The sequence below is a fragment of the Equus asinus genome, chromosome 7 (genome assembly GCF_041296235.1).
Source record: "Equus asinus isolate D_3611 breed Donkey chromosome 7, EquAss-T2T_v2, whole genome shotgun sequence".
NCBI lineage: Eukaryota > Metazoa > Chordata > Mammalia > Perissodactyla > Equidae > Equus > Equus asinus.
Genome location: NC_091796.1, coordinates 69948841 through 69963114, shown reverse-complemented (window position 1 = coordinate 69963114; position 14274 = coordinate 69948841). Strand labels below are relative to the sequence as shown.

At 42.1% G+C, this 14274-nt stretch overlaps 1 protein-coding gene across 2 annotated transcripts in view; it reads left to right on the top strand.

The window, feature by feature from the left end:
* The window catches only part of RTN1 (reticulon 1), a 216339-nt gene that overhangs the window by 188118 nt on the left and 13947 nt on the right, over positions 1 to 14274 (top strand). The window contains exon 1 of one of the 2 annotated variants that reach the window (XM_014864645.3): positions 799 to 1409. The exons of the other annotated variant lie outside the window; for it this stretch is intronic. Within the exon in view, the coding sequence (XP_014720131.1) occupies positions 1349 to 1409 (61 nt within the window). The 5' untranslated portion in view covers positions 799 to 1348. Of the gene's footprint in view, positions 1 to 798; positions 1410 to 14274 lie in introns of those variants that run through there. 2 annotated transcript variants of the gene reach the window in all.

Below are 14274 nucleotides of genomic sequence, written 5' to 3'. Positions count from 1 at the left end.
AACCCTGTGTAACGGATAAGGCCATGCCACAACAAATGAAGTGGGGACTCTCCCTTCTACGTGCCCCTAAAGTCCCCAAGGCATCCTCTGTCTTCATGCTACGTCTTGTCTCCTCAACAGTTCCCTCCACCAGGACTTTCTTTCCCAAGCAATGCCCAATTCCAGTCCTTTCTCTGCTGTTTCTACCTTTCCTCCTCAAAATGCATCTGTCTACTGTCCTTTCTCTCAAGGCCTTGGTGTATAATCTGATAAAGTGTTTCATGCTAGGATTTGGATAGGAGGTCACCACCATTGTTCTGCTCCACCCATTGACATTGGCATTGTAACTGGGTACTCCTGAAGCCCTTACTCACTGGGCTTGGAAACCAACTTCATCTCCCAAATTATACACCTGACCTACCTCCATCACCCCCAGCACTCAACCCCAAAGATGATGTGTCCAGGCAGAATGCCCTTTGCTTCCCTGAGTTCTGTGTGGATGCCCCCACAATTGACCACTCTGGGAATGTCACTGCAGTAACCCACAAACCCATGTGCCAGAGTCCAAGGGCTTTGGTCTGGAGCCTACAGGTACCGTATTCTGATATGTATTTATTGATTCAACCCACACGCAGAGCTGGAGAAGAGAGGCAGTAAGAAACACGGGGGCCCTCAGGGACTGAAGATTTCTTTATAGGGATTATGGCTTGCCAACAAAGGTTTTGGATAGCCGTGGAATATTCCAAAAAAGGGAGAGAATCTGGCAATTGTTTGGAAGATGCCAGACAATAAAATAAGCGTGGCCAGACTGTAAAGTCTGGGGGAAAAGAGAGGTGGGTGAGCGAAAGGAACAACTGGGGGACATTATGCTGAAAGCCTGACCTTGTACTGCCATCGACTGTGTCTTATCCAAGTTTCTTGGGTTGCTAAGAAATTTCTAGAATATGCACCCAGCCAGTCAGGAACTCCCAGGAACAGCCTCAGTCCCGTACTCTCACCCCACCCTTGGCCCCTTTTCCCCTCCTCTTCTTCCACACCTCCCACACCCGCTCTGCTCTTGTGCCTTCCCTGCCAGAACCGGTTTCGCCGTCTCCGGGGCAGCACCCCAGGGCGGCCGAGCCAGCTCTCCGTCGAGCGCGCCCGCATCCCGCGCGCGCAGGCAGCCCCGCGGCCCGCCGCGCTGATTCGCTGCCGCGGAGACTGCGGCGCCCGCCCGCGCTCGCGCCCGCCCCTCGCCGGCTGGTGCAGCCTCAGTGTGTCTGCAGCCGCGCGGCCGCCGCGAGCCCAGAGCTGCAGCCTGGGCGCCGACGCCCGAGTGCCAGCTCCGCGCCCCCGAGGACAGCAACGGCGAGTCCCCAAAGCCCGCACGATGCAGGCCACTGCCGATTCCACCAAGATGGACTGTGTGTGGAGCAACTGGAAAAGTCAGGGTATTCTCTTTATTTCAGTAGTGCATGCCTGCAGCGCACGCGAACCCCGGGACCCGGACTCGGCCATTGTGCATCATTTCACCTGTGGGACCTATGCATGCTTTATACCCAGGAGCTTTCTGTTGGGGGGAGTAAACTTGTTATATCAAAAATCAAAATGGATGGTGTTGGATTTCTTTTCTTTTCTTTTTTACCCCCACCCCCACCTCTTTGTTTTCTTGTTGTAATGCTAGTATTTTAAATAATGCATCATTTGCCTCCTCCTGGAGCTCTTTTGGGATCCGCTGATCATTCAGTACTTGTTTCATGTCTTCTCATCTCCGGAGTTAAAATGTTTTCTTATTGTTCCGTGCATCCCAGTGCATTTAATTTCTGCCGAAAGGTTGAAATCTCCTGGTAGAACCGTTAACAGAGAGGGCTGTAGTGCATCCTTTTAAGAGGGACACACCCATTTCAGGGTTGTTATTTGTGGCCACACAAAGGAGACTGGAAATGCAGACTAGCTCACGAAATCCTGAAAATATGATGGCGTAGCCACATGTTAGGATGGTTCACTGAAATATTTTGGGGCTTTTTGCCTGTCCTTGGGGCAAGCTGTAACTGCTATTTATTAATAATGGGTATTTGTGGATCAAGCGGAAGGAAATAAAAGCAGTGCCGGTTGCCCTCTGGTATAGCAGATTTATTTTCAAATGGTCCGTATTAGCACTGGGTGTGGCCACCCTCCAGCCTCGCCTGGATTGCTTTTCAGCCATTTTTATTCAGCCTCATACTTCACACATCCATCTCTCCTTTGTTACGTTAAGATTCTCTCCTTCACCTTGCTCAGTTTGAGATTATTAGGAGAAAGAGGTAATTGGCAAGAATGAGTTATGTGTGGTAAACTTGGACGTTTGTAAGATGAACTCTCTTTAATATTTAACAAATACGGTTCTGAAGAAGGTGCGTTTGACTTAACCTGCAGGGTTGCAGCATCCCGGGGGCCAAGAATACTCTGGAGCAGAAGCTGATTTTTTAAAAACCTGACATCTTTCCCTTGTAATTTTGTATCACAGAAAGAATAAGGTGCCTTTTCATCTTTAATGCTTGTAGGATTTTTCTTTGGTAAATTTTGTAGGCAAAGAAAAAGTCAACATGGAACTCAGAATTAAGAACACATTTGCGCTGCCACTTAATTGCTGGTTGGGTGGCAAAGACATAAAATACGATAGTTCAAATTATGTGGGTCTCTTGGAAATACAACTGTCCAAAGTAAATAAATGGAAGTAATAAATTTAAAAGCCAGGAAATAAGAAATGTATGGCAATTCAGGGGCATAATTTTAGAGAATGACGACAGGGACATGGAATAGCATATGTGTAACAGAAGGCAGCTGTGAAAATTCTTGGTAACATTTCATTATTATATATTTAGACTCATCTAGTGTATTTGATATACACACTTGACAAACAACTATGGCTTGATATAATATCAGGTTTAGTTGGACATAAGACAAAAAAGTTAGTTTTTAGTCTGTGACTGTGGGTTTCTTTTATTCTTACCAAAAGTAGATACCAAAAGATGGCAGATTTTCTGTTTTATTTGTAGAAGATAGAAGACCCTACTTCTGTGTGTTTTGCCTCAGTTGACCTTCTCACTGGGGAGGTTAAAAAAAAAAAACGGATGTTTATAATCAGAAAATAACACAAAATTTGTCCATTGAAGACAATCCTTTTCCATTTCCAATATACAGCCGCTTGTGAAGATTAATGCCAGATCGTTGGAGGTCTGTTACACCCAGTGACCTTTGGTAGTCTTCTGTACCATTGATTTCCTTTTGAAAGATAGAACAAAGCCATTATCTTGAAAATTGACTAATAACTGGGTGAGTGGGTTTACGGACATAAAAGAGAAATGGTAAGAAGCAAGTTATTCCATTTTCTCCCTACTGAGAGAACTTTTCGTCAAACTAAATCTACAATAAGATTTTTGTGTAGCATTGTCAATGTATCTTTTTCACTTTGGTTCAGTCATTCTCGAAAAACAGTTGTTCTGAACCCTGGCTGCGTGTTATATCACCTGAGGAGCTTTACAAGCCACGAAGGATGCCTGGAGGTTCTGATTCAGTTGGGCCAAGTGTCAGTATGTTTTAAGAGCTCCTCAAGTGAGTTTAGCACATAATCAGGGTCGAAGCCATCGGTGTGTGAATTCTTAGTGAGCACAGTCTGTAGACCAGCAGAGCAAGGTCAGGATCCACATGATGACATGGGTGTGAGGTGGGCGCTGGGAGTGCCGTTAACAGAGTTCAGTGGAACATTGTTGAAAATGGCTTCCAGAAGTATTCCAAGGTGAAAGTTTTTCTTGGAAAAGGTAATAAGGAAGGTGAGCTTCAGGTGTCCTCCATATTATGAAACATTCCGTGGAGAAATTGCTGTCCACTGAATATTCCACGAAGACTCTACTGAAAGTAATATAGTGTGTCATAAGAACTATAGCACACGTGCAAAAGGAACCTTATCTTTATTTAATTTATATATATGATTTCAGCTGTTAGTGACAATGTTTAAAGAGAGACTGAAGCCCGCATTATACTGCATTACACAGATTCTCCGTCCAAGTGAAAAAAAATAACTGCTGCCAACATTGGTTAATAAACCAAATCCCATTCTATTCAGTAAAAACAAGATGAGAATGAACAATAACCTAATAAAACACCTCTATAGCCAGTAACCTGACAGACCACAGCAATACTAATATTCTGGGGGCACTTGTACTGAGTGGTTTACTCACATCATTGCAGTTAATCCTCACAAACCCCATGACCCGTAATTTTTCTTATCATCCCATTCTACAGGTGATGAACTGAGGGTTCCACCAGGGCACACAGCTAGTACTGCCGGAGGCTGCACTCAAGCCGAGGCTGTGGAGCCCAGAGCCCCTCATTTCTCACTGCTCTCCCATCTGCCTATGAGCTAGATGGCTTTTTCCTTAATGGTTTGTCTAAAAATATGAATTATCTAGGTAATGGCAATTGTATGGGCTTCATAACCCAAAAGTTTTCATTTTGCCAAACATCTTCTTACTGGAGCTTTTCAGTTTACTCTTGAACACCGTGAGGCTCAAAGAGGTCAAGTGACTTGTCCAGGGTGTTTCTGTAAGTGGCAAATTGAGTGGTGAAAGGTGACTGGTGGCTTTAGATCCAGAACTCGGCCCATCTCAGCACTCACCACCTCTTTTACTAACGCTGAGTTACAGAAAGGAGGCTCATCCCTTCTGAGATCTCTGCACATAGGTCTCTCTGTGCAGACAAAGCAAAATTTAGGCAGTGACCTTGACCAGTCTATTGCTATTGTTGTCATCACCATCGTCATCGATCCATCATCCTAAATTCTCCATCGATACAATCTGTGTGCCAGTTGCTGTCCTAGCCTCTTGTTACCTATCTTACTTTAATTCAGCCTTGATGGGATTTTGGTGTTAGTCTCATTTTCTAGAGGAGGAAACTGAGGATTTTAAGGCTGAGATGGCCAGTAATTTGCCCTAGGACTTAACTAGGTCCGAAACACAGGGTAGTCTGACCCCCAGACCTACACTTTTAACCACTGTGTCATCCACCTGAATCAAATGATCCTGTGGCCGGAGAACAGTTTGACTGAAACCATGCATCCGTATCATTCTGTTTGCACTCTAAAGATGGTCTTCTCCAGATACCGCTGAACTCAACAAATTCACCTGGCAGGACGCTTGGTGATAGGATGGGCTGGTACCTATCCCGTGCCTGGGGCTGGTGGTCAGCTCACACTTGGCTCTGTGGGCAGTGTGTAAAATATGGAAAGGAGAATCACTTTTCAGACAATATAATCTAGAATATTTCTATTTTTTTTACAAAATAAAATATTTTGAAAAGTTTTTCTGTGAAAACACTCTTTGGGGTAGTCTGTTCTGAAAGGTCCTAGTTTGAAACAACCAAGCCTCCCAGAATACACAGAAGAAATAAATGTCTGTTTGGCAGCAGGAATTGAAAGAGATGCTTATATTTTGAAAACTGCTTTTGGTAGAGACGATTTTACACACAAAGATAAAGGCAGACCAGAATCACCTTTTGTCAAAAACAGCATTTTATTTGTACTCAATATTATTAGAATACTGTACAAATATTACAACATAAAATAATTTGCAAACTCCCTCTCTGCAGATTCTAGTGAGATCCAGAGGGAGAACTGGCTTAGCTGGGGATCTGGAGATTTTTTTGTAATGAAAGAAAACACTCATTATACAGATAACGTACCAAATGTAGGCAGTTATTATTCCACTGAAAAATAAAACTCTTTTTTCACAATATATTATCATTTTCAGGAGAATCTTTGTAAGAGCATATTTCACAGTTTTGGGAGAGAATAATGGCTTTATTGTTTTTCTAAAAATGATACATTATGATTCTAAGAATGCACATTATGAAAATTTCCGTTTGTACAAAGAGAAGTTCAAATGAAAGCCACCAATTGCCCAAAGTCCTACAGCTGGCGTTAATCAATGTTAGTATTTGTGGAATATTGTCCAATGTCTCTGTACCATGTGCAGTGAAGCTAGCGGGCTAGGTAGGTGGCAAAACAGCTTTTGTAATACAAGATTGTACATATCTCACAAAGTGTTTGAAATAATTTAATGGAAGAAACTGACACAAAATTGAAAGAATTGTGAACTTCAAATGCCTATTTTCTTACTATATGAGCTATTCATTCCTAAAATTAAGAAAAAGACTATCATAAACGTCAATAGGTTAGAATCATTTTTTAATTACGTGTTTTGATTTTAGATTGTACAGATGGGCTCTCTGCAGTGTCTTTTTTTTTTTAAGGAAAACCCACCACGGGTAAGAAAGGTTGACAAAACTGCTGATGTAAATCCACAGCCGGAAATCTATGATTTTTCTCAGATTCCCATGAATTAATATTTCTTTCATTAAAAAAACAATAATATTCCTGATACTTTATGATTGCTGTTTACCAGTAGGGGTTGTGGATGAAATCTTCCATCATAATTGCAGGCCCTTCCTTCTGTAACATTTTAAAAAGTTTCTCTCTCTCTCCTCCTTGCCTCCCTCCTTCCCACTTTCTCCTTCTATTTGAAATAATATTCTTTACTCAGTTCTTTTTCATCTTTAGACTATTAATACATTTGGGAACAGAATCTGTGAAGTAATTGATATATTTTAAATTAGCTTATAATAGAAGTAAATTCTAAAACCCACTGAATCCAGCAAACAAAAGCTGACATGGGTGGATAGCTTTCAGAATATCCCCTTTCTTTTTGGAAATAATTAAATATACATCACCACCATACTTCCCATCCCTCTCAACCTCATCTAAGTTGTGCGCACATTTGGCCATGTAGTAATATTTACGTATGTCACCTTTCCAGTTCTTAGGAAAGTACACACAGCCATTCAAAGAAACATAACTGCCTTATAACTAAGCTCACAATTTGAAGACTAAGAATTTGATATTAATAATTCTCTGAAAGCCATCTTCTAGCCAGGTGAGAATTAATAACTACATTAAAACCTTGGTAATTACAATTGCATTCCAAATTTATTGCCTATATCTCAAATAAGATACATTTATTAAGAGTTTTAGAACTTAGAAATATAGAGTTCTAGTTCTCTCAGATATGTTTGAGTTATATTTTTAAGTTAAATCTGAGCATAGTTGTCTTATTGTTTCACAAAATCAAATCCTAAATTATTCTTTATTTCTTTTATTGCCGAAGGGGAGAAAATAATTCAAGCATTGCTTACAAGTGCTTTGCCCAAACTGGTGTTAGTTTTGAACAAATGAAAAGTACAAATGTGTAACAGGTTTTAATTTTTAGATTTTATTGCAGTTCCACCCATTTCACAATGGGCGTGCTTCAAACGTGGTCGTATTTTATCTCCTGCTTTCAGAAACATTTCACCAAACTGCAGATCCAATTGAGTGGTGATAGGAGTTCGGAAGGACATGGTATTTTGTTGAATGGGACAGAGTTTCAATGAGAGGCCATTCCTTTTCCTTGCCATATCTGTTTAGTTCAATAAACATTTTTACCATCATGGTCAAAAATCTTAAATATATTCATTTTTAAAAACAAACCAACAGCTGTGTACCTCCATGGTTCTTTTCTATTCCAACACACAGATGGATTTTAAGAAGGTGTGGCCCAGACTTAAGATTTTGTGTCTAATTATGACTGATGACCAACCAACCAAATGAACAGTGTTGTATTTTGATCTGGTCAGAAAGCTTAAAGAGAGGAAAAGCACATGGAGACACTGATTATTCAATACCTTGAAAATCTTTGTGTGCCTTCTTCTCCTACCACATGCCCAGAGCCTGTCTCTCTCCGTGGGGCCATCTCTTCCTTTGATCCCAGAATGAGCTCATTTGCTGGAAGGTTAGCAGGAGGAGCTGGCCCACTGTCTTAAATACTGGCTGTTTTCATTTCCTGGCCAGGCCCACCCCATCAAGGTGACAAAGGACCTAAGCATCTTTGTATTAACTTGGCATCGTGGAGAGAATGTGGTCCTACTGGTGAGAACCAGCAAACAGGAATCACATTCAGCTGTTAACCCAGGAAAATGGGAAATCCTTCATGAGCATAAAAGCAGTTTTTCCTTCAGTCCCACCTGAAGAGCAGTCAGTAGAAGAATGCATTTGCTTTTGTCTCCCGTGGAAGAAAAGTGCCCGAGAGTGTTGCTGGCTGTGGCTTTGGCAATCCAATCCTTCGTTTTCTGTTGTTCCACCAAAGGTCATTTAGATGATCCATGTGGATTAACTGCTGTGCGCTTTTGCTATCTACACGAAGCACCAGGCATAATGTAGCTTTCCTTTCAAAACATCCACAGAATGATTTAAATGTCTAGAAATGGTAGTGTTGGCATGTTTCTCTTGACAGTCATATTGGCTGCGTTTAGGAGATGTGAAGGAAGAGCCTGAATCCTGGAACCCTGCAGGTGTCTTCTCAGCAGGAGTGCCTCCAGCAGCTTCCCCTCCCGGCTCAGGGCTCTTGGATTACATTGAAAGTTTTAATTTATACAGGAGACTGTTTCATGGCAAGCGAAACTCAGGGGTTAGTTGACTAGGTGTCTAGAAGGTATTGTCTTTGAAGGTCTCTGTATATGTTTAAAGCTTTTTTTTTTTTGCTGGGAAAGATTTGCCCTGAGCTAACATCTGTCACCAATCTTCCTCTTTTTTTTTTTGCCTCCCCAAAGCCCCAGTACATAGAGGTATATCCTAGTTGTAGGTCCTTCTAGTTCTTCTATGTGAGCTGCCACCACAGCACGGCTACTGACAGATGAGTGGTGTGGTTCCGTGCCCGGGAACCGAACCCAGGCTGCTGAAGTGGACAGTGCCGAACTTTAACCACCAGGTCATCAGAGCTGGCTCTAAAGCATTTTATTACATCTTTTGCCATTATGTTTCTCCAGTTTTATGGCAAGTGAGGGAGAGTTGAGGTCGGGTTTCTGTTACCAGTGTTTCTGTTAACTGTGGCGATATTTCGTTTGCCTCATGAAAATCAGTCAGAGAAACTGATTTTTCTATCACTGCTTTGGACACTGTGTTGTATAAAACAGATTTTTCTAGCCTTCTAATCCTTTGCACAAGGTAGTCAATTATTGTAGTCACTTATATGAAGCTGGCTAAAAAGTTAATAAAAGTCAGCAGCATGTCACTTTTCAACAATTCTTTTGTTGAAATGCTATTATCTATGAACAAGAATTTCTCACATAGTCTCACTTGGCCTTTTAAAAAGTAGCATTAACTTGTCACATAGCAAGTGGTGTAATGGTGCCTGAAGTCTTTTCTGAACCAAGATGGAATATAAATAAATACATTTAAGAATATGGTGCAATAATGCAGATTATTGTGCACAATTTATTGCTATTTATATTATCCACTTATACCACATTTTGCCTTATAAATAAAATATGATTAGCTGCACCACTGTCTTCTCAGTTCATACATTTTTAATAAACTTTCTGAATATTGCAGCCACTATTGGATCATATAATTGAATACATTTAAAATAGTTTCCCAAAATAAAAATTTTTGGACTGTGGCAAAGGGCTTTCTTTCTAGAAATTTGACATAGGATTTTGTTTCCATTTAGCTATTAATTCAGACCTCGGGTCACTTCTCCTGTTTTTCTTTTCTGTGCTTGGTTGGATTATGGAATTGAGGATAGCACTGATTTCAGTATTTGAGATTAGGATTCTTCAAATCTGCCATATCTGCCTGAGCACACTTGACTGAAGCGGTTCTGAGTCAGCCCCCCGCAGGCTGCAGTGTGCTCCCACCTGTGGTTTAGGGACTAGGAAGAGATCCCCAAGCCTGGTCCATTTCTCAAATTAATAGGATGCACTGACCTCTCATTTCAAAGCCAATGCGTTACTCCTGGGCTTTTAGCAAAGTAACTTTAATTTTTGTAACTGGCAAAGCAATACAGTAATTTACCTTAGTGTGTGTGTTTACTAAATGTCTCCTGCGGGGTTTACACTCTTCCCTGGCCTTTCTGCGTTAGGAGGATACTGAAACAAGAGAGGAGCTCTCAATACTTTGTTGTACCCAAAGGCTCCCTGGGGTCATCTGTTGCAGTTACAGAGTTATTTATATATTTTTTCACATGGGTTCTAAGGAAACTTTATTCAAATACCCATTTGTCTGGATCCGGTACTATAAAGCTTCCTCCACAAGTTTATATCACTCTAAGCGAAATTAAAATGTGAAAAACCGGCATTTACACAGCAGATTGGGAGCACAGAAATGCTCTTTTCTGATCACACTTCATCACTTCCTACCCTTCCCACTGAATCCTCAGAGCTTCGGGCCATCTGCCAGCGCTCTGACCACACACAGCCGTTGCCATTCTCCCAACCCATCAGCTCCCAATGGTCTTGACTCCCTGTCATTCCCAGCCTGAGCCCGAGGTGGTTCATTTCATTCTGCCCTCTTGGATCTTTGACTCCTCTGACCATGCTCCTTGTGCCAGTTCGCAGCCCGGGGTCAGCCCTCCGTCTGCGGCTCAGAAAGCTCAGCCTCCAGTCCTATTGACGGGATGCGCTAGAGATCCTTAACTTCAACCAAACTCTCTTTACTTCCCTGCAGTCCTTTTATTCATTCCTTTGTGAATCCTTACTGTATTTTTCTAGATCAGTGCTGTCCAATAGAAATACAATATGAACCATATATGCAATTTTAAATTTTCTAGTAGCTACATTAAAAAGTAAAAAGAAACAGGTGAAGTTAATTTTGATAATATATTTTATTTAATCCAACTTATCCAGAGTATTAGACTTTCAACAAAAAAATCAGTTTAAAAAGTATTAATGAGATACTTTACGTCCTTTTTTGGTCTAAGTCTGAAATCTGATATGTAGTTTGCCCTGGCAGCACATCTCAGTTGGGACTAGCCACATTTCAAGGGCTCGTAGCCACATGGAGCAGGGGCTCATCTCTACTGTACTGAACGATGCAGGTCTGGACCTGTCCTGAACTCTTCAAGCCCTCCCCAGCCCCCTCAGTCTCAGGAAGACCTCACGACTCATTTTCCAGGAAAGATTTCAGTGATTACCTCAAGCTACTTTATGTTGTTCCCTTTCCACCTCAACACATATCTGTAGCCACGCCCAAAATGCCCCTCCCTCTTTACTCATCCTTTCATTTTCTCCCTTCTTTGAAAAGAAAGAGCTATGACTAATCCCATTCATTCCCCACTTCTCAGAGACCTTGCTCACCAAATATCTCCTCTTAACGGAATCCTCACTCCTCCCTTTCCACTAAAATTCCCAGATTTTGCTCAACCTAAAGGTTTACTTGTTGCTCTTACTCCCCAAACTACCATTTTATTTACCATCTTCTTTATTACTTTGAACTTCTCCCCACCTCCCAGATCCTTTACATTATGGCCTCCATCCTCACTGTTCCAACGCTCTGCCACCATATGAGTGCCCTGCAGTCTCCAGATCCAGGGGTCCTTTCTCAAGTCTCGTTCCTCTCCTGTCTCCAACATTCCTCACGGTAGCCTACCCCTTTCTTCTGGGGAGTTTCCTTCTCCTTGACTGCCGTAACCCAGACTATTGGGGTACCCATTCCAATACTCGGACAGGACTCTCTTTATAGCTCCACTTATTCCTTTGAGTCTTAAACTAGGTTTCGTCCCCAGTTCCATCCCTGAGTCTCGCCTCTCTTGGAGGTTTCCTCCACAATCCTGGCTTCAATCATCATGTCCACTCAGAGTGCACTCAAATGTAAACGTTCAACTCTCTTTACTAAATTTCAGTCCTGCATTTCCAATTACCTACTGTTCCTATTCCTCGGAATATCATTGGAATATGATATTACTGGCCATTTAACTCAAGGCTACTGTTACAAAGCCAAGAAAAACAAATCATTTGATTTCCAAGCTTTAAAAACATTGGTAAGTATTGTGCAGATTGTCAGCCTCGTCTCATCATGATCCGTGTCTCCTCTCTTCCCCAGGGTGGGTCAAAGCCCAATGTGATGTCATTGCATTGGAAGGTTTAAAAACAAGTGTCAACTTTTTCCCAAGCAGGCTCACCCTCGGGTTGTCAATTTTTGTCAGTGATACTAATCGCTCAGTCAGCCAGCTTTGAAATGTTGCCTTCACCCTTAATTAACTCTTCCTCCTATCTCCCACAGCTAATTAGTCACCATTCTTGTTGACTAATCCTTCATAATATTTCCCTGTATCCACCCCATCTCCTTAACAAATTCTTCACCGCATTCACAAACCATCCCACGTTCTCCTCCATCAATTCCAGTAAAGTCTCTTCCTTGAACTCAACTTTTGCCACCTCTGACAGCACGAGGCATATTGGCATTGATTCAGCATTTTTTAAATGAATGTCCAATCTTCCCAGCTAGATCTTAAGTTCCTGAAAAACAGGAACAAAATTTAATGATCTCTTCATTCCTGAGTTTTCTTGATGAACAGATGACCAGTAACTGTTTACTGTTGACAATGACTTGTTTTCACTTAAAGAGTTTTCCTTTAAATATCTAGCTCTGGAAGCAGATTTAAATATAATCAGGATGCCCAAATTAATTTTACATGCTTTGGGGGACATTTGACATATAACCATATAACATAAGAGAGGCAACTCTTTTGTTTTGGAAAAAGCATCACACTTAGGGTTTGGTCTTGCTTCTCCTGTTAACTAGCCAATAGCCAAGTTTCGTAACTTGTAGCTTGCTCACCTGTTATATTCCTGTCTGGTGGAGTTTATTGTGAGGTTTAAATGAGGTAATATCTGACAGTGCTCTGAACAGTTCAGAATCTATGTAAACAGACACTCATGTCACAGAGTACCCAGAATTGACATCCCACGGAGGTTTCAAGATAATCTTTTGTTAATCTCCTAATTAGATACCTCCAGCAATCTTAGCAGGTTGATTGAAACACCTATTGTGTCATAACCTACACAAAACTAATGTTGCTTAGTTAACAGTTGACCCTGTCTGCCCACAGTTTCTTCAAGGAAAGTGCATACCTGGTGCCTGCCATTCCCGGGCTGTTTGACAGGGTCTGAGATTCAGACGGCTTTCCTAGAGAGCACACCATTTTTTTTTTTTTTTGAGGAAGATTAGCCCTGAGCTAACTGCTGCCAATCCTCCTCTTTTTGCTGAGGAAGACTGGCCCTGAGCTAACATCCATGCCCATCTTCCTCTACTTTATACGTGGGACGCCTGCCACAGCATGGTGTGCCAAGTGGTGCCTTGTCCACACCTGGGATCCAAACCGGTGAGCCCCCGGCTGCCGAAGCTGAATGTGCAAACTTAACCGCTGTGCCACTGGGCCAGCCCTGGGCACACCATTTTTAACAGGTGGTAGTCGATTCACAAGTGGGGATTCACTTGAAAACAGCTAATTCTGTCTCCTCTTTGCCTGAAAACTGCTTACAGGGTCCCGTGTCCCTTCACCTCATCTCAGAGGGGGTGGGTAAGCCTGCAGCCCTGGGGAGGAGCCCCTTAGCACAAGTCATGCTGTCTTATCAAGTGTTTGTTTCCAGATGCATCTGCCATGTGAATCTGGGTGTCATAAAACAGAAGATTACAGCTTATTTAGTTATTTGCCTACGGGTTTTCTTGTTTTTTTAATGCTTCATTTATTTGATATCGCTGGCACATTTCACAAAGCCTAGCACTTGGTTCTTGCTCAATAAATACTGAATAAATGGACAGGTGCAGGAGAGAGAACGCTGCACAAGATGGTAGTTTTAGTCTCCTTTTTATTTCCCTCCCCTTCTCCCCTCCATGAAACAGAATAAATCCTAGGGGGCCCTCAGCCCTGCTGGTCTAGACTCAGGCCTCAGTTTACCTCAGTGTGTTGTCTCCAGATCCACTCAGCCCTGGGGGCCAGGCTTCCGAGGAGCTCCCTTCTTCTCCCACTTCTGTCGTTTACCCTCAGGCGCCCAGGGGTTTCTTGTGTCCTGTCTTCCAGAGGATCCCTCTTCTACCTAAAAAGAGTTATTACTTTGGTGCTCTCTGCTCAACAAACTCTTCTAAAAAGAAAATCATTTGTTGAACTCATTCAAATGTTTTTGTTTATGACAAGATAATCTTTAATGCATTATCCCCTCCTGGGATCCTTGCATTAAAAAACGATGACAACAAACCCTTTGAAGATAAAAAGGATTAACCAGAGGAATGAATTCCTGATGGTGGAGGTCGGTGGGGCTGGCGGTTGGGGCTGGGAGGAGAGAGGCTCTGGGGCAGCAGTACTTTTCCTTTGCCCCTCTAAACCTACTTGTAGAACTGGCCTGACTCAAAAGAGAAAAAAAAAACTTTGTTTCACCCCGAAACGAGCTTGTGATTCTCTCCTCTACATC